A 21,980-nucleotide genomic window follows, 5' to 3' on the forward strand; every position below is an offset into this window, starting at 1 on the left:
AATCATTTAGTCCTTGTGACATACGCTACATCTCTGCCAAATTTCGTCTGAATCCGTCCACAACGTTTTCAGATATTTTGTTCACAAACAAACAAACAGACAGGGGTTAAAACATAACCTCTATCCACCTTTAGTGGCGGAGGTAATAATATTGTTACTGATGGAAAACGGCCAAAGATTACGATGAAGTCACCTTGCAACCACCTTTAGCTAACTCGGAGTCCGAGATGAAATTCCGTTCTGTTGCTGAGCAAAATCTACCATAGCCTCAGGCTTGGAGAGACTTCTCACGTGCCAAGTGTAAGTCAGGCTGATGACCTTCGTTGAAACAATGACCTTTGTTCACCGCATCCTTGTGACGTCACTATTCATTACAAAACTGCCCCCTCCTAAAACTGTCCGAATCCCATCGTGGAATTCCAGCGTAAGTTGTGCTTCAGTACAGCAATTAAACGCAATATGGTCAGTGCTTTGTCGAACTCCAGCGAACAATGGATTCTATTTATGATCCGCGATGCTAACAGCCCTGTTTATGGATCGTGAAGGACATTGAGCTTGTTCACGCTCCATGAGGGCCGTTCAAAATGTTCTCGTAACGGTATAAAACCAGTCAAAGAAACACCGACGTTCATTATATACAGTTTTTCACAAACTTTTAATGTACATGTTAATAGTACGAAAAAAAAAAGAATAACTCATTATAAATACTGGAAGAGTATTGAAAATACAAAGTTAGCGAGCGTTTCTTGGACAATTGAGTCCCTTCTACACTTCCTCGTTAAACCAATTAACAAACAACAGAACTGTGTGTGTGTGTGTGTGTGTGTGTGTGTGTGTGTGTGTGTGTGTGTGTGTGTGTGTGTGTGTGTGTGTGTGTGTGTGTATGTGTGTGTATATGTATATGTGTGTATGTATATGTATATGTGTATGTGTGTATGTATATATGTATATGTGTGTGTATATGTATTTGTGTGTGTGTGTGTGTGTGTGTGTGTGTGTGTATATATATATATGTATATGTGTGTGTATATGTATATGTATGTGTGTGTGTGTGTGTGTGTGTATGTATGTGCGTGTGTATATGTATATGTGTGTATGTATATGTGTGTGTGTGTGTGTATATATATGTATATGTGTATATATGTATATGTATGTGTGTGTGTATATGTATGTGTGTGTGTGTGTGTGTTTGTGTGTGTGTGTGTGTGTGTGTGTATGTATGTATGTGTATGTATGTGTGTGTCTGTGTGTGTGTGTGTGTGTGTGCGTGTATATGTGTGTGTATGTATGTATGAGTGTGTATATGCATATGTGTGTCTGCGTGTGTGTGTGTATAGGTGTGTGTATATGTGTGTATGTATATGTGTGTGTGTATGTTTGTGTGTGTGTGTGTGTGTATGTGTGTGTGTGTGTAGGTGTGTGTGTGTGTGTGTGTGTGTATGTATATGTGTGTATGTATATGTGTGCGTATGTGTGTGTGTGTGTGTGTGTGTGTGTGTGTGTGTGTATGTATATGTGTGTGTATATATGTGTGTGTATGTATATGTGTGTGTGTGTATTTGTATGTGTATGTGTGTGTATACATATTACATGTATATATAATATATATATTGTTGCGGATCCGGGGGTCGGCGCTCCCCTTACCAAGGGGGTGTTAATCCCCTTGTCTTTTACACTGGCCGATTCCGCCAGTCCTGGAAATTACTCGCTCCTTTGCGGGGTGAGATTGGCCCGGGTGATTGGTCAACGGGTTCCCAAATACCTTTGCCAATCCCTCCGCAAAGCAGGGAAATAATTCCCTGCTCGGACCCGGACAAGATGGAGTTTGCCGAGCGGTTAGCAGTCCGAAACACTAAACACTCGAAATCCGAGCCGTTAACAACACTAACCCGATTCTGAGCGGTTCTGCCAAATCGTGCCACGTATATCAATTGGAGACAGGACGAAAGCGATCGGATGAGAAGAAACCAAAATGGGTAAAGAAAGAACAAATATGGTTTATTTATACAGTAATGATTAAAGAGGAAACGAAAGGGCAAGAATATACAAGTAGAGGAAATAAAAGGACACAGGGCAAGCTTAGACACTCTTATATAACACTCCCAAGACAATACGAACAGACTTACATGAAAGAGTAGTGGTGGGAAGGAAGAGAAGGTTCATGCAGATGGCAGGGAAGGAAGGTCCGGCAGATGGCACAGGCATCGGGGTCCCGCTCCAGGTGCACGCTCCACTCCGGTCCACGTCTTGGGTTCGCGGCGAAACCCGGCAAGCAGAGCGATTATTATCGTCGTGGTAGCGGACCGACCCTCTCTCTCTCTCTCTCTTTGCTCTTGCTCATCTGCTCTTACCATCCACTGGGCTCATCTGGCTCTCTCGTTCTCCCGGGCACATCTCTTTATGTTTGACTCCTTCTCTCTCCCTGGCTTATCTCTTGATGTTCGACTCCTTCTCTCTCCCTTGCTCCTCTCTCGAAGTTGTCCCCGGCGATGCTTATATCGGGCTTTTACGTATCAAGCCGCCGCTTTTTAGGACACACCCACAGGTGAGCTCGCCTCAGCCCTGATTGGTCACGAGGGCTCCCGGACTCCGCCCCTTGATGATGCGTTGATGGGCCCGCCTTCGTTCCTGGCGCTCCTCCCCCTTCTTCTCCAACTCGGCCGCGTGGCTTATGGCGGCTTGCGGGATAGAAAACCACTCGCACCGCTTTTGAAAGGAACTTTGGGGCCTACTCTTATTTAATTAATACAACGCAGATTCAACTATTGGAAACAGATCCTTAACTGAAACATAGACTAATGAAATAACTAGAAAGGTTTCTACGGTGTCCTACGTGTTGTACGTGGCCTAACTAGGGTGCAACCTTTACAAAGGGGGATATTTACAAGGCTTATTATTATTTACAAGTGAAGGTTCTAAAAACCGTAACACGGCACCCTTCTCTCCTCCAGGCACGTACCGTGCCGACAAAACTTTAACTTAGTGTGACACTCAGGTGTAGTACCCCTCTACTTTTAACCTTACCCTGAGTGCGACAGTTTTAACAATTAAGTATGTCCCGCCTGCTGCGTTGCATTCTACCTAACAGATTCATGCCCACAGAATAACCGAATTGCGGAATTAATTTTCAAACTACACATTTACGGCGGGGAGCATTATTTACAAGAACACTATTTGGTATTTACAACGCGAACCCAGGACCTGTCATTTGGGAAACAAAAGTAGAACTTTTGAAAAGAGGAAAATCATGCCATGCACTGCACTGTACCGATACCACCAGCACCAATCAACAAAATAAGCACCAATGAGCACCAAAAGCACCAAATCACGAAAAGCACCATCCGGTGCACAGTCATACGTTTCAAAATAAAATGATGCCTTGCGACGTCTTCTCAGCTGGGCCGATGCTTCTGGATGTTTTCTTTGCTTGCTGCCTAGTTGGTAATAAAACAAAAAGGGCACAAAACGAGTCCATTTCTTTTTTAATTACGGCCAGCAGGGGCCAACTAAGGGTGGTCCAGCTGCATGGCTTCAGTGCCACCTCAACCGTGGTCCGCAAGCAAGATTTCCACTGGCCACAATGGCCGGTCCCCAGCAGACGTGTCAGGCCCCAAAACGTGGGGTCCATCAAGTGGTGCTCGGCCACAAAACCATGTGGTCCATAAAGTGGTGTACCGGTCCAGGCAGGCAGCAGCGAGGGTGCGGGCACACAACTGCGAACACCTGCGCACTCCCCCCGGGCCCAAAATGAACAAATTCATTTTGAGTGGGGGGAGGAGGACAAAGCAGGGTTAGCGGGGTGCAAGGGCGCAAGAGTACACATCGAAACAAGGCAATGCAGAGTGAGGTGCGCAGGAGAGTGAGCCTAGAAAGCTCGTACCTAGCGTACGTTCCCCCCCCTGTCACCTAACCTACCCTTGCCCCTACCCCGTATTTACACAATTTACAAATTCGTTTCTCCATCCTGTCTTCCCCATATCTCCCCTAATACCAAATTCGTCATCAATCCCTTTAACCCAAATTTGCCATCAATCAATTCCTCATCAATCCCTCCTAAGGAGGAAGAGATGGAATCACAAGCACAATGTCACCCCCACGTCATGATGCATCTTACAACCCAGACATTTGCAAAAAAAACGGTGGTGTGGAGTCCTGTCACCTCAGGTGAGTGGATGCGGATGGTACGAAGAGACTTTCAAACCTAACTACCTTCTAAATGACTTTAACACACTTTTACTCTACCCGAGGTCTTTCCCTGCCAAACCATTGGCCATTTTACACTATGTGGTTCTAAAAACCAATTCCCATTGACCAAACTGTGGTGCTCACCAATTTGGTGTCTCACTCCCCCGATTCTTCGCCCTGTGCCCTCGCACAATTTCCGGGCTAGGTCGTGTGGCGCTCCCAGCAGGTCCGCTCACCTGCACACCCCCGCCACTGTTGTTGCCTCCCGAGCTTACCTGCTCCTTACCCTAACATACCTGGGGAAGGCCCTCTGGCGCTCTCACCCCCTACCGCCCTCTCTGGCGTCGGGCTACCCGGGTCCGTCCTCCGGATCCTCGGGCCCCATTGAACACTACTGGTTCCCAGAGCCTACCTGCGGCCTCACCTGGCCGACAGACTAACAGTGGCAGAGTGCCCATTTAATCACACACACTAACACGCCACACACCCAGCCAATTTACTCCACTAATGCACCCAACACAACACTTCTGTGCAACTACCCGCACCACAGATGCCAATATCCAACCACAATTTACCTACTCCCTCTACCTACTCATAAACTACCCTCCCCGGGTATTCGTGAAGGGGTCCATCCTGTCCCCACTCACCCTTTCGCACCATACACTCCACCCCACGTATTCCACACTCCACTCACTCCACACCATCCATTCCATACTCCATTTATTCCATGCTCCATTCACTCCAGACCATTTATTCCATACAACCATTCCCCATACCTCTGTACTTCACTTGCACACCTGGTGCCCACAAACCTGGTGGCACTTGCACCCTCCTTTCCTCCAGGACCATTCACTCAATACAATGCACAATCACCCACTGCATCATCTGATCTAACTACTGCCCTTCTATAACTCGTGCTCCCCATCTTCCCTTATACTAAGCACTCCCTCGTCGGTATCCTCCATACTAATCTCTCTACGTCTCCTCTACAGGTATCAATGTCGCTACTTAAATCTAACGTTACCTATTGACATTTCTAAATCCCTAATCAATAACCTAACCCTCCCGGGCTAGTTTTCACAGCCAATCCCCATAAACTAATGCTCATGTGCCCCCATGTGTGAGGGATGGTGGAGATACCACCCCCCAACACTGGGTATCAATTTCCAATGAATACCACTATCATCCCAATTTCACTCACTATCAATTCCAATTTCAAATCCCTATCAATTCCAAACAATAACACTATCATCATCACAGTCCGCTATATCTGAGCCTCCTCAGTAAGTCCATGCATTCTTTACAGCTCGGCTTCGCAAAGCCTAGCAATGCATACGGGTGGTTTGGTCTACTGTAGGTTGAGTCCGTCCGGCATTCGGTTCAGGGGAGGAGGTTTGGTTGGGCCAAGGCACCAGGCACCATCCCGGCGCAACGCCTTGCGCTCCCATGAGCGATGGCCCGGCCTTGCCCGGCCGGAACGCCACCACCACAAGGGGGCGCCGCTCCGACCCCTCCTCCTTCCTCTCGAACCGGGCCGCCCGCTTTGCCTGGCAAAGCGCGGATTCGACCGTGCAGGGCGGGGCCCGGCCCGAATCGTGCACGGCGCCCCGAGCAGGAGCGACGCGACACCGATCCCCGCCGGCTCCCGCAGCACACAATGAACACCACGCACCGAGAGCTTGCGTCGGTTATACGTCGGGCTAGACGCTAACCCGGTCAAGGACGATGCCTTATTCGCAGGCTCACACCATGCGTTCCTTTCTACACTCATACATCTCATACACTCCGTCAATTCCACCACTGCACTCTCTGTTACACACCACTCACTGTTTGCACACTCCATAACACACCTCTCTCGCGCACCGTCTTGCACACTCTCCCCTGGTACGTACTCCGTACCACTCATGGGGGTGCACTCTTGCATCTACCCATTCAGTGCACACCTACCCACGGGTGTGCAAGCCCTCATCGCACACCCAATCACGCGCTTCACCACCAACTCAAGTGTGCATTCTCGCACCCGCTCCTCATCCATCTCACTCTCTGTATCACAATCACTCCCACTATCACACTCCGATGTGCATTCACGCTCGCACTCGGTATCATACTCTCGCTCCGGCGCCATTGCCATTCACACAGCGCACCACGGACCTCCTACGAGCGCCCGGGTTACGCCTGCATCCCAAGCGTGCGAAAATTCTTTTTGCGGCAAACACTCTCCTGCAAAATCTCTTTGCACCATATACAGCCCGACTCACCTTCGGGCTTCTTCTTCCTCGCTCCACCACCTGCAAACTTTCCATTTGGTTAATAAGCACAGCATCATGATGCGAATACAGACTTTGCACAATTTCCATTCCTTCACCCCGCGAGTGCTCTTCTAAGTCCGGCGTCTTTCCAATTTCCACTATTGCTTCGGTTATTTCTTTTTCTTTTTTCTCGACGACCGCTGGCTCTATTAAAATTTTCTTTTCTACTTCGGCGGTCGCTGGCTTCCCCATACCCCGGGTCGCGATCTCTACCCCGGTCCACGTGACTTTGCCTTGCTCCAACTCACTCAACCTGCGCTCCTCGAGTCGCGTTACCTCGTCGTGCACCCCAGCGACCTTTTCGCCCAACTTGCGGTTAACCTCCCTCTCACACTCCCTTGTTTCATACCGGGCTTGGTCCCTCGCCAACCCTTCATTAATTTCTTGGGCTTGACCATTTATGTCTTCCAATTGGTCCCGTACTTTGCCCTCTAATCCTTTCAATTTGACCTCTAGGCCCCCAATTTGATTTCCCAATTGCTTCCCCATTCGGTTTTCCATTCCCTCACTGTTAGCCCTCATTTCTCCCATCTCTTTCTTCAATCCCCCAATTTCGCTTCCCAAATCATTTTTTAATCCCTCATTCCCCATTTGTATGGGTGCATAAATCTGCGCCATGAGGTCCTGCACATTCATCCCCTCGATTTGTGCAGCGGGCGCGGCCCTCGTCGCCACGTGCGAGGGGCCGACATTTTGTGCTGCCGTGACCACGTGCGAGGTGCCGCCATTTTGTGCGCCTGCAACCCCCACTGTTACACCCTCATTATCCTCCTCCTCCATTTCTCCCACCTCTTCCCTGGGGTCCTGGGTCGATTCTACCTCCTCATTTACCTCCTCATTCTCCCCCACCGGCATCTGATCGCCTTGATTATCCATGGCATGACTATAATTTGGATTTTAATAAAAATTTTGGCCGCTCCTAAGTTTTTGACCAAATTTCTCAAGATGGATTAAAATTTGGTTCGGGTCCCAAATTCCACTCCCAGACACCAATTGTTGCGGATCCGGGGGTCGGTGCTCCCCTTACCAAGGGGGGGTAATCCCCTTGTCTTTTACACTGGCCGATTCCCCCAGTCCTGTGAATTACTCGCTCCTTTGCGGGGTGAGATTGGCCAGGGTGATTGGTCAACGGGTTCCCAAATACCTTTGCTAATCCCTCCGCAAAGCAGGGATATAATTCCCTGCTCGGACCCGGACAAGGTGGAGTTTGCCGAGCGGTTAGCAGTCCGAAATCCGAGCTGTTAACAACACTAACCCGATTCTGAGCGGTTCTGCCAAATCTTGCCACGTATATCAATTGGGGACAGGACGAAAGCGATCGGATGAGAAGAAACCAAAATGGGTAAAGAAAGAACAAATATGGTTTATTTATACAGTAATGATTAAAGAGGAAACGAAAGGGCAAGAATATACAAGTAGAGGAAATAAAAGGACACATGGCAAGCTTAGACACTCTTATATAACACTCCCAAGACAATACGAACAGACTTACACGAAAGGGTAATGGTGGGAAGGAAGAGAAGGTTCATGCAGATGGCAGGGAAGGAAGGTCTGGCAGATGGCACAGGCGTCGGGGTCCTGCTCCAGGTGCACGCTCCACTCCAGTCCACGTCTTGGGTTCGCGGCGAAACCCGGCAAGCAGAGCGATTATTATCGTCGTGGTAGCGGACTGACCCTCTCTCTCTCTCTCTCTTTGCTCTTGCTCATCTGCTCTCACCATCCACTGGGCTCATCTGGCTCTCTCGTTCTCCCGGGCACATCTCTTTATGTTTGACTCCTTCTCTCTCCCTTGCTCCTCTCTCGAAGTAGTCCCCGGCGGTGCTTATATCGGGCTTTTACGTATCAAGCCGCCGCTTTTTAGGACACACCCACTGGTGAGCTCGCCTCGGCCCTGATCGGTCGCGAGGGGTCCCGGACTCCGCCGCTTGATGGTGCGTTGATGGGCCACGCCTTCATTCCTGGCGCTCCTCCCCCTTCTTCTCCAACTCGGCCGCGTGGCTTATGGCGGCTTGCGGAATAGAAAACCACTCGCACCGCTTTTGAAAGGAACTTTGAGGCCTACTCTTATTTAATTAATACAACGCAGATTCAACTATTGGAAACAGATCCTTAACTGAAACATAGACTAATGAAATAACTAGAGAGGTTTCTACGGTGTCCTACGTGTTGTACATGGCCTAACTAGAGTGCAACTTTTACAAAGGGGGATATTTACAAGGCTTATTATTTACAAGTGAAGGTTCTAAAAACCGTAACAATATATATATATATATATGTGTGTTTGTGTGTATTATATATATATATATATATATATATATATATATGTGTGTGTGTGTGTGTGTGTGTGTGTGTGTGTGTGTGTGTGTGTGTGTGTGTGTGTGTATGTGTGTGTGTGTATGTGTGTGTGTGTGTGTGTTCCGAAAAAATCGACCTTGTTCGCCTTCAGAAGATTCTGGGTCGCCAATGCGCTCATGCACGGGGCTCGGTCATGCAGAAACGTGGTCTCCTTGATGCTGAGGACATTTTCTGGGTTCCGTAAGAACGGAATAACATGGCGGGTCAGCACAACGTCTCGGAGGTATTTGCCGTCCCATGATTGTCCTTGCTCTTTGATGACCCACATCAGCCTTTTCGCTGTGAACATCAAGAAGACGCCAACACACCGTGCTGTCTTCGATTTCTCTCGAATCTTGAGTTCTTGTAGAATGTCATCATTGTGAAGAGCCCAAATTCTGTCGTTCTGGAAGTTGGGACGTCGAGCCTCATAAATGAAAAATTCATCAGAAGGGGCCAGGAAAAGAAAATCATCAGAGGTCCACTCGCTCAAAAACTCACAAAACCACATTCGATCCTCGACGTTCTTCTCCGTCAGCTTCGGTGCTGGAATTTGGTGAAAAGCCTTTGCGCCAATGGACTGAAGGAACCTGTGGATACTTGATAAGCTCTTCTTCTTCCCTCGAACCCGTTCAATCTCCTTTTGGAGCCCTCGAATGCTTTTCTTCTCCTTGGCAAGCGACTCAATGATGATATCCCTGCTTTCCTGAGACAAACATTGTGCTGTCTGTTCGGGCCGGCTGTCCATCTCGCAATCGAAGGGATCACGGTTCCAATTGCATTTGACGAAGTCCTCAGACCTGTTCAGGTACTTGGCAACCCAGGATCGGGATATGGTTCCCGGCGTCTGATCCCTGGCGACTCGGAACGCGATAGCCATGATGCGGCATATCCACCTTTTCTTCTCGGAATCACCCGACCACTACATCACTTCACAAAATCTGCAACAGAACAAGAAAGGCTCATTAGATCATTATGAAATTTGGTATTTGAGATGTCAAATGAATGATCCTTCCCACTATATGCCCGCCATTGTACAGTGGCGACCCAGTAGAGCTGAGCAGGGGGGGGCCAAGGTGTTGGGACACCCTGGTATATATATATATATATATATATATATATATATATATATATATATATATATTGTTACAGACGCGGTTTTAGATGTTATATTGACCGAGCGGTGGTGTATTACCGCGTCCGAACAGTTACTCCCCGATTAGAACCCGATTCCACCCGACGTTGACCAGATCGCACCGCAGATATTCAATCGGGAAACCTCTAAAGCGACCGAAAGAGAATGAAAAGAGAAGAAGAAGACAGAGTACGGAGGAAGAACAGATTTATTATACACACACAAGCAAAAAGAAAGAGCGACCAAAATTATTTACAGCAATGGATGGAAGAAGCAGTCACACAGTGCATTGTTAGCTTAAACTATTCATGTTACTTAACCCCTAGACAACGAGTAGGACAGACGACGTTCACACTTACACAGGGGATATTGCAGGCAGGTAGGGCTTGAGGTGGATTGCTGGAGAGGGAGGCAAGGTCGGAGGTAGCAGCTCTCAATTCCTCGCGGTTTTGGCGGGAAAACCCTCCGTCGCGTACCCGCTGCCGATGCTTTAGACGTCACGCGCTGGCTCGGGCACACCTGCTCCTCTCCTCCTGGTGGAGCCGTCTCCCTCCTTTCAGCGCGTCTCTCCAAAGCTGGTTTCCTTTCCGAGTACCTCTCCTCTTTGGCTTGGAGCGTTTCGCATCTCACCGCTCCTCTTGGTGCCGCCTCTTCGCTCCTCTCCCAGGTCATCTGGTGAAGCAGTCCCTTACAGTCGCTTTTATCACCTCGGGCAGAATCAAGCCGCCGGCTGCGAGGGCACGCCTACCGGGTCGCTCACCGCGGTGCTGATTGGCCATGCGACCCTCTGGCTCACTCCTCCCCTCTATGACGAGGTGGAGACACGCCTTTCTTCTCCGAGATTAGCACATGGGCAATGGCGGCTTGCGGGATTGAACACAACTCGCACCCTTTTGAAAGGCACTTTGGAGAGCGGAGATGTTTGGGGAAATTGCAAGGGCCTACGCTTATTTTGTTTGATACAATGCAAAGTCAATCTAGTGGGAAACACATATTTAGCCTACATGGAATAAGGAAATACACTATTTAAAAAGATATATCGTGACCTGCGTGTAAGTTTCATGGAATTAACTAGGAGGACGGCTGCGACCATTATTTACATTACCAGGGTGTTACCATACTTTTGTAACGTTCACATTGTAACGTTTTCACATTCGTTACACTTCCTCCAAAATTGTTACACTTCTTAAAAACCGTTACACTTCTCAAATTCGTTACCCACTTCTCAAATCCGTTACAATATATATATATATATATATATATATATATATATATATATATATAATTATATATATATATATATATATATATATATATATATATATATATATATATATATATATATATATATATAAGGTGTGTGTAATGGAGTGTTCGCTTACACAGTGTGTTCCAAAGGTGGTGTTGTAGGAGTTACAGGCAACAAAAGGCTGAAACTTCTTGAATAGCTCAAGGCTCCTTTATTCCAAAAATACCTTTTTCTCCAAACCGGAAGTCGTCTAAATAAAACCTGCCGTCACTTCCGCCCGATCCTCTTAAAGGGGCGTGGCTCCAATAACCGAACGCACGCCACACCCATACCGTCAATAATCACATTGGTAACGTGACAGTGAATTATGAACAACCCAGCCTCTATGGGGTATCCCCCACAGTGTAACGATTTCGATTTTGAATATTTTTTAAATGTTAATGCCTGTGATTTTTTTTCCTACATATTGATGCTCTAACCCTGGAGATTTACCATGAATAGATGGACAGATCAAGAACGTGCTGCGATTGTTGAACTTTACTTTACAAATGGAAATTCAATTGTTCAAGCGCAGCGAGCCTACAAACAGATAACAATAAAACGTTTGGGACACACCGTATTTACAACCTTTTTCAAATATCATTTTCTCTTGTCTTCATATTATTATAACATATTTATTCTGCAAGGTGTGTGTGTGTTATGTCCAAATGTGGATTTCAGAAAGTGGAACAGAGTCCTCCCAGGTCTCGAAGTATCCACCTCCGTTTCAGTAAAGAATCATGATTCATGAACCAGTTTGCAAAGTTTTCTTGTTCTCAAAGTTTTGTTCCAAGGGCTCTTTTGAGGATCGTCACCGAGCCCTGTGCAGCCTCCAATTGCAGTTTGTTTGTCATAATATTCCCAGGGATGGTTTTTAAGATCTCTCGGGTTCTTTTTTTATCATTCCCATCGCTCCAATAATCACTGGTGCAATTTCCGCGCTCTTCAGCTTCCAGGATCTATCAACTTAATTTTAGAGATCTTCGTATTTGGTCATCTTCTTGATTTCTGCGATGTGTGTGTTTTTGTTTTGTCTTGTTTACTCAGATGCCATTGCCAAACTCAACAAGCCCTTTTACCCATCATCACCCAGCTCTTCCACAAGCCTCGATCTTATATATAGTGAAGTCTGGTGCTTGTGCATACATCGATAAAACTTATGAATGAGCAGGACATTCACATAGATATAGCGAGATGGATTGTGCTTCAGGACTGTCACAAACGATTGTTCAGATTTCCTGTGCGCTGTCAGCAATGCGCCATGACACCGCAGAGTGGGACAATGAAACATTGATCAGATGTGCAATATTTATGTTTAAATGGCCTGAGCATGAAAAACCATCACAAACCAAACAGCCTATGTTTACATATCTCATGAGACTGGTAGGAATTCAAAGAATATATCAATAGGAAATACATTTCATTGTGGCTCCATTGCTGTTGCACAAACATTGTGCGTTTCTTTTTCTAATTCTTTAAACATTCCGCTCCCGGCTTTCTGTTATTTGTAATCAAACCGTTTAAAAACCATAGGCCACAACCATCCTATCGACACAGGTTACAGAATTTTGCCATCATTGTATACCGCAAACTGAGGTCAACATCCAAAGGTCAACACTCGAAGGTCAAAGGTCTACATTGTTTTTGGAGATGGGGTCGTTAACGGAGGTGGAAACGGGGATGATTGCCTTGAAAGGATTTTACAACTTAAAAGTTTCAACAACAAAAAACTCTTTTTAGATCCTACTTTGGGTTTGAGCGTGCACACCATTTATGGAGCACACCGTGCATCACCGGAAGCTTCCTGAGCGAACTCTCCAAACTAATCACTGAACTCTTGTTCCATTCAAACCATCCAATAAAATTAGCAAAGGCAATGACTCCTGACTTTCCCACAGATTACCAACCAGATTTGACTTTTTAACTTTGCTTTTGAAAGTATCTAATCTTGCCTTTCATATAGGAGGTGTTTAACCTCGATATATCATGTTTTACAATGTCCAATATCCCTTTTCCTCCACTTCTCATTTGTAACCTCCTGAACCTGTTACACAAAAGGCCAATTGAGCAGATTGTATTTCCTATTTGGTGTTCCCATATGGACCTGAGGTCCTTGTGATGAAGTCCCACGTTAAAATATGTCTATTCTCCCGGAATATTGTTTTAATTTCAGTAAAAGTAGGTACATTGGCATCTGCCAATTTCCTTATCTTACTATTAAGAGGATCAATCTGGGTACCCCATTGATCCTTTTATACCAAACTCGGTGGCGTTACACCAGACTCTACTCTCAGTCTGGAAGGTCGACGATTCGATTTTTTTTTTTAATGTGCGTGCTGCTTCCTTGCTTCATACTCAACATTTAAAAGGATAGAGAACCAAAAACCATAGGTTGGCAACCAATGCACAGGCTTTGATAGGCCGAATGGCCTCCTGCTGTGTTGAAGTTTCTTGTAAGGGAACTCATTATTACTATATACCCGATCTCAATTTTAGGGGGACCAGATGAAACATCTTGTTGATGACGGCCAAGTGGCCCAAAACACGCGTACATCGATGATGTTCCCCTGGGTGAGCTCGTCCACCAAAATCGAGGATGGGTCATTCTCCAAAATTCAAATTTCAACATTTCCATGTTGGGGGCACCAGCGACCAGTGCTTGGCGTGTCAGCCTGCTCTAAGCTGGAGAACTCGTGCTTTTCATTCATGTTTAATTCTCCCGGATGCCTTCTGAAAAAAAAAAACATTCTTAGTAACGACATAGATTTAAATGTTGAGAAAAATACAAACAACGTTGAACTAATGAGAATATTTCGGTATAATTTTTGAACACCTCTTGTATCATATCATCTTGTATATAAAGCTCTTTCTAATCACTCGTGCCTCACTCACACCATGATATAAACGTTTAGTCCTTTCTAGGTGGGCAAGAAAGCTGACATTTTGCATACTGGTGCAACTCGAAGCCAATATCTCTGGGGGGGGGGGGGGGAAATCAATAAACAAATCCATAAACGAAAATATCCCCGAGTAGAATTTGACCGGTGGAGACTCCCTTTGCTCATGGTGGGTCACATGACCCAAGACAATGGATCTTACACTCAAACTGGTTGCTAGGAACAACTAACATGCTCCTCTTCTGCCTCATATTTCATAACCTTTGCCATATTTACATTAAAAGTTACAATAGCTGTGAAGTTTTAAATTAGCTATAAACTTTTAAATTAGCTGTAAAGTTTTTAATTAGCTGTAAAGTTTTAAATTAGCTGTAAAGTTTTTAATTACCTTCGCAAAAGCGGAAGGTTATGTTTTGATCGCTGTGTATTTATTTGTATGTCTGTGTGTGTGTGTGTGTGTATGTTATTCGCATAACTCAAAAAGTATTCAACCGAATTGCATGAAATTTGGTGGGATGATTGGTTATTATACGGGACACATTTGATTAGATTTTGGGAGCAATCGGGTCAAAGGTCAAGGTCAAGGTCACGAAAAGGTCAAAATCGTATTTTTACCATAGCGCGGTCAATTTTTATCCAATTGGCATGCAACTAATGCCAAAATGTTCAGAATTCAATGCCCGATCTTGTGATATACGACATGACCCAGTGAAGACATTACCCTTGTTAGCGGTTGGGGGTCAAAGGTCAGGGGGGTCACGACCTTGCAAAATGTGCGTTTTTTGTCATAACTCGGTCAATTCTTATCCGATTTGCATGAAATCAGCACCAAACTGTTCACTGTTCTGTTCCCTACACTCCCATGCCAAGTACAGAACAGTAGCTGCGGCGAAGGTATGCGCTCTACCGAGTGCCCGTTCTAGTTAGCTATAAACTTTTAAATTAGCTGTAAAGTTTTTAATTAGCAGTAAAGTTTTAAATTAGCTGTAAATTTTTAAATATAGAGCTTTCAAATATCTAATCACTAATTCTTCATTTATTTGAGTTATTTGGCTGTTTACAGAATGCAACCACAATCCACATCATCTATATATATAAAAGGAAGTTTTTGTTGGTTTGTTTGTTTGTCTGCATGCGCTAATCTCCTGAACGGTGAAAGATAGGAGGAAACCTCTGAAACAAAAAATGTCGGGACGGGCCCCGGGAAGGTTTTAGGCTAGGTGGCGAGGCCGGTCGAGGCCGCCTCGGCCGGGCTGGGCCCATTTCGCAATTAAAAGCTGAGCTGAATTATAGTAGTCAATCTTCTACGGCCGCGGGTAAAAGCTGAATTCTAGTAGTAAATTAATTCAAAAAGAACCAAAAATGTCGGGATGGCCGCCGGGAAGGTTTTAGGCTTGGTGCTGAGGCCGGTCGAGGCCGCCTCGGCTGGGCTGGGCCCATTTCACAATTAAAAGCTGAGCTGAATTATTGTAGTCAATCTTCTATGGCCACGAGTAAAAGCTGAATTATAGTAGTAAATTCATTCAAAAAGAACCCGGGCAACGCCGGGTGCATTCGGCTAGTCAGGTATATAAAGCTAATATTTATTATGTCTGCATACCGGATGCACCTGAGAAATTGCTTTGCTTGCTGCGCAAGCATTGTCCCCTGGTGTTTATAAAGCTCCTTCTAACCACTGACTCACTCACTCACTGATATAAATATTTAGTACTTTCTAGGTGGGGTAGAAAGGTGAAATTTTGTATACTGATGCGACGCAAAACCAATATCCCCCAAAAAATCACAAAACTGTCAGAAAATGTCCATAAACAAAAATATCCATAAATAACAGATGGCCAGTACAACCTCACTCTGCTCACTGCGGGTCACATGACCCAAGACAATGGAGTTTACATTCAATCTGGTTGCTAGGCAATGCTAACACGTGCCTCTTATTTTACAACATTTGCCGTTATAACACTAAAACTTACTATAGCTGTAAACTTTTAAATAAAGAGCTCATTCTAATCAGGAATTATTGTTTTTTTGTATACAAAGTCGAGGCTCGTGGCAGACCTCGTACCAGTACACTTTAAGGATCAGGACGCAACAGGACAAAAGGAACAGTAGAGAGAGGGGAACACCAACAGAAGGGTTGAAGCCCAAGATAGAGGCAGACATGGACAAACAATGGGCATGGGGATGAATGGGGGGCAGCGTTTAGTATGCATAATAATCTTGATTGGTAGGAATAATAATCTTGATTAGTAGACATAATAATCTCGATTGGTGGAAATAATAATCTCAATTGATAGAAATAATAATCTCAATTAGTAGAAATAATAATCTCAATTCTTTGTTTTCACTGACATCACAGTTACCCATCTCGCATTGCGCGGTGGCCATTTTGATACCCAAGCTAATCTGTCAGTGTGCGCTGATATTGATTTGTTGCGTTGGTTTATGGTGAATGCGGATCGCAAAAAGTCTGTTTTATAAAGTAATTTTGTTTGTTTTGTCACGTTCATGTGGAGTGTGGTGCCATCTAGTTTATATTACGTATTGTTGCCCAACAAACACAGAACATTCGGTTTAAGTTTGCCGTGGACCAGTGAACTGGTGAACACCTGGGCAGTGGGTCAACCTGCAACCAACTACCTGTAGAACAGACTTGGAGTGTACGTAAGGATACGCTAGATCCAGGCTTGAGTATGGCTTGCAGTGCGAGTGCCAACCTTGGCTACCAAAAGACGCTCCCCCCGGACGTTCTTGTTCGTTACAAAGAGAAGATTTCTGTCATTGGGTGTGACCCTTATGGTCTATCAAATGATCAATTTGAGAAGAATGTGAGCAAGTGGCCTCAGGTGACCCACATCGACGTGATCAACTACCTGTTGTTCAGCAAATCGGCCTATACCAAAGATGAGTTGAAGAAGTATAAATCCCTCGAGGCATACAGGTTGTACCAAGATGGATGGGTGCGACAAATCCTACACAAAGAACTGAATGACGTCCACTTGATTCGATCCAAGGTATTAATATATTAAACAAACATGTATTTTTTAAAGCTGCTTGTGTTAATGTTATGGACCTGATTGATTAAGTGCCCTCCATTTGTTCAAAAACCACTGCAGTTTTAAGCTGTGCATGCATGTGTGCATACTTTGTAGACATGTAATGCACAGTGCGAAGTGAGTGCCGCCATGTGTGCTTTGTGCGTATGGCCATAAGTCATCACCTATATTTATCATGTAAGCAACGAATACATAGCACGTTCTTCACATGATAAAATCGAGATTCATTTTGACCGAGTTGATAAGAGTACATAACTTTAGAAAGTTTATTGGACAGTTTAAAATTCAATACTTTTATGTTCCAGGTTTCGCATTCCATGAGGATCCATGACAAGCCGCTGGAGCCGTGGATAATCCTGAGCAGTAATGGTGTGATTCAGTCAGCCCATTGCACTTGTGTGGCCGGTCTTGGCGAAGGCTGTAGCCATATAGCAGCCGTGCTGTTTGCGCTAGAAAATGGAACGCGCATCACACAAGAAACATCTGTCACTGATGTGCCAGCCTACTGGATGTGTCCCACACCAGCCAATTTTCAGACTCCATTTAAAAGAATACAGGACATGGACTTGCGATCTGCTGCCAAGAAACGGAGATTAACTGAACTTTATAGATGGACTCACATTGTAATGGTACAGCACTGTACATACTTTATAGATGGACTCACATTGTAATGGTACAGCACTGTACATACTTTATAGATGGACTCACATTGTAATGGTTCAGCACTGTACATACTTTATAGATGGACTCACATTGTAATGGTACAGCACTGTACATACTTTATAGATGGACTCACATTGTAATGGTACAGCACTGTACATACTTTATAGATGGACTCACATTGTAATGGTACAGCACTGTACATACTTTATAGATGTACTCACATTGTAATGGTACAGCACTGTACATACTTTATAGATGGACTCACATTGTAATGGTACAGCACTGTACATACTTTATAGATGGACTCACATTGTAATGGTACAGCACTGTACATACTTTATAGATGGACTCACATTGTAATGGTACAGCACTGTACATACTTTATAGATGGACTCACATTGTAATGGTACAGCACTGTACATACTTTATAGATGGACTCACATTGTAATGGTACAGCACTGTACATACTTTATAGATGGACTCACATTGTAATGGTACAGCACTGTACATACTTTATAGATGGACTCACATTGTAATGGTACAGCACTGTACATACTTTATAGATGGACTCACATTGTAATGGGTTTTTCTGTGAATAGTTCAAAGCAATCAATTATCACCGATACTCGGTCACCAAAAGTTCTCCGAAAACACATGGGCATAGACTTTCGTAGATTTTCACGATCAGGCCATCTGACACAAAACTCTAATCTCACATACAGCACATCAAGTGTGGCATGGAACACGCGCTGTGCTGTGGACAGTGATATATTTAACTGATATGCTATATCTTGGAACACATAATTCATTCTCAGTTTTATCAGACACAATAAAAGTTGTTGATACTTTGAGATCTTTTGCATATTTGGAAGCTGGTGTTCTACCATCTCATAAACTACGTCCAAAAGTTCAATATTCGGCAACCCAGTGTACAACAGAACCTTGTCGGGGGATGCAACATAGGTACATCGGTCAAAATTGTTGTTTCTTTGTTTCACCATGTCTTCTGCTTCAACAAGTCGCGCTTTGTTGTCACTTTCAAGTTGTGATATTGCATACGACGTCAAATCAGTCTGGACCAGCTGGTGTGCAGATTCAATGGTGTCCAAAGAGGATGTGCTTCCTTCATTATCAATCATCACACTTACCGCTGGCTGCTCCAGATCAGGCGACTCTGAGGCAGAAGCAGCTTCACCAACGCTGCATTGCTGTCTTCTGTTTAGAGACAACAGCGATGAAACGGCATCAGCTTCTTGTCTTTTCCGTTTGCGACCGCGCGCTCTGTCATACCTCCCAGAGGCTGGTGTGTCCTGTCCACACTTGGTATAACCAAGTTGCAAGGTTGGCAACCAAGAAGGATTTGTCTTGAGATGGAGATAGCATTTCTCATCTGAAATATCACAAAACATACAATAATTGCAAATAATTTAGGGTGTTCAGAATAACTAAAAATGTGTCGAGAGACACAGCTGATGCCCTCCCCATTAAAAGAAATACAAGGCGAGTTTCTTAAGTCCAAATACATGGCCAAAAAAGTGAAATATTCAATCAACAGTCAATATTTTATATTTAAATGTCACTATCACTGATATCGTAAAAACCAAATATTGTATTCAATATCATTAATGATTATAGTAATTGTATGGTTATACAATGAAACATGTTCTTACTTACTGTTAACAAAATGCTCGGAGCAGACAGGTGTGCGATCCCACTGTGATTCCGTTTGGATGTCACTGCGATTGATGGCAGCCTTCCACAAACGCCGCCTCTCTTCACTTAAATTTCTTGTTTCCTCACCCTGATTCAGTAGAAGTTTGGGCGTTTTGTAAAACTTAACTCCTGGCCTAACGCCTGGCCTGTTTGAACAACGAAATACGCCGCAAATTGGCATGACTGGTCGTGAACAAAAACTATTTAATGTGAATCCGCTGACGACGTTGTTCGAGAGGGTATCAAAATGGCCGAGGTGTCCCAGGGTGCCCTGCGCGCGTGCTCCGATGACGTCACAAGAAAACAAAGAATTGGTAGAAATAATAATCTCAATTGGTAGAAAAAATAATCTCGATTAGTAGACATGATAATCTCGATTGGTGGAAATAATAATCTCGATTAGTAGACATAATAATCTCGATTGGTGGAAATAATAATCTCAATTGGTAGAAATAATAATCTCAATTGGTAGTATTACGTGCTCCTCCCCAAACCCCGGCCACGGTGTACCTCCGAGCCCCGAAAGGAGTCACGGCAGAAAGATGTGCTATTATGTGTGCCAATGACCAATGGTGAAACCACACCAATCAATTGTTACAAAAAAATAATTATTGTATTAAAACCACACAATAATAACAAGTAACGCACGTACAAGAAAACCTCACTTGCACAGCAAACATCTTATAATTTCTGTGATGGTACCACCAATTTCCTGAATCAATAACTCACGGTATTCCCACGTGAGCAATCGGTAACATCCCCCAAAGTCACTGTGTCATGATACCAGGCCAAAGTCGATCCCCTTGGCTCTCGCGATCACAAGAAAAGGTCATACTGAGACCTGAACCCAGAACGGCTAACAGTCGACGCTGCAGAAGAGCCGCTTGGTGAGGTGCTGGGCCGACGTCGGTCCGGTAAAGGTTCACCCAAAAGGCGACTGGGAATTCACTCCTTCGGTTCACCAGACAATGACGCCGACATGAACGATCAGCGGCTCCGAAGCGGAGAACCGCGAAGAACCGTGAGTTCCCAAGCGAAATCCTCGACACACACAAGAACCAGGCGAAAGGCTGGTGCGAGGTGAAATGGCTGGTGCGAGGTGAAATGGCGGATGGGCCGGTAATGGAGGCGTACCTGCTCTCCAGCGATGATTCACTTTTGGAACCAAAAGCAAAACCCGTCACGCAGGTTTATTTGCCAAAGCAATAACGACACTGTCACAAGAATCCCTTTCCTAGGGAAACCAATATTCGCTCATGACCAATGTCCACCGGCGTCCGCTCGACACCTAGAAGCAGATAGGCCTTCCTTTCCCGATCTCACTCGATCCGCTCGCCCGCCGCTTCTTCTTCTTCCGTTTTCGCCCTCACCCATCTCGTTTTTCTTCTGAGACATTATTTTTTTTATCTTTGAAGACAGTTATCTCCATTTCACACTCAAACTGTAACAATAATAGTACATGAAACTAAAAATGCTTCAAGTGGATGACAACCACAAAGACGGAAGTGACGAATCCGTAACAGTAGGAATAATAATCTTGATTAGTAGAAATAATAATCTCAATTGGTAGAAAAAATAATCTCGATTACTTTGCATAATAGTCTCAATTGGGAGAAAAAATAATCTCAATTGGTAGAAATAATAATTTCGATTAGTAGACATTATAATCTCGATTGGTAGAAATAATAACTCGATTAGTAGAAATAATAACCTCGATTAGTAGAAATAATAATCTCAATTAGTAGAAATAATAATCTCGATTAGTAGAAATAATAATCTCGATTAGTAGAAATAATAATCTCGATTAGTCGACATTATATTCTCGATTGGTGGAAATAATAATCTCAATTGGTTGAAATAATAATCTCAATTGGTAGAAATAATAATCTCGATTGGTAGAAATGATAATCTCAATTGGTAGAAATAATAATCTCTATTGGTAGAAATAATAATCTCCATTGGTAGAAATAATCATCTCGATTGGTAGAAATAATAATCTCGATTGGTAGAAATAATAATCTCAATTGGTAGAAATAATAATCTCCATTGGTAGAAATAATAATCTTAATTGGTAGAAATAATAATCTCAATTGGTAGAAATAATAATCTTGATTAGTAGACATTATAATCTCGATTGGTAGAAATAATAACTCGATTAGTAGAAATAATAATCTCGATGAGTCAACATAATAATCTCGATCAGCAGACATTATATTCTCGATTGGTGGAAATAACAATCTCAATTGTTAGAAATAATAATCTCGATTGGTAGAAAAATAATCTCAATTGGTAGAAATAATAATCTCGATTAGTAGAAAAAAATTATCTCGATTATTAGACATGATAATCTCGATTGGTGGAAATAATAATCTCGATTAGTAGACATAATAATCTCGATTGGTG

The 21,980-nt window shown here is 44.1% G+C and overlaps 1 protein-coding gene across 1 annotated transcript; it reads right to left on the reverse strand.

Moving 5' to 3' along the window:
- Window positions 1–17,834: 17,834 nt before the first annotated feature.
- On the reverse strand, window positions 17,835–19,898 carry LOC144892377 (uncharacterized). The gene is made up of 2 exons (XM_078778749.1): window positions 19,539–19,898; window positions 17,835–19,254 (listed from the first exon to the last, which is right to left on the reverse strand). Exons 1-2 carry the CDS (start codon window positions 19,756–19,758, stop codon window positions 18,434–18,436), a joined length of 1,041 nt encoding a protein of 346 aa, XP_078634875.1. The 5' UTR covers window positions 19,759–19,898; the 3' UTR covers window positions 17,835–18,433.
- Between the last annotated feature and the right edge of the window lie 2,082 nt (window positions 19,899–21,980).

Source organism: Myxine glutinosa, chromosome 5 (genome assembly GCF_964187855.1).
Source record: "Myxine glutinosa chromosome 5, kmMyxGlut1.1, whole genome shotgun sequence".
NCBI lineage: Eukaryota > Metazoa > Chordata > Myxini > Myxiniformes > Myxinidae > Myxine > Myxine glutinosa.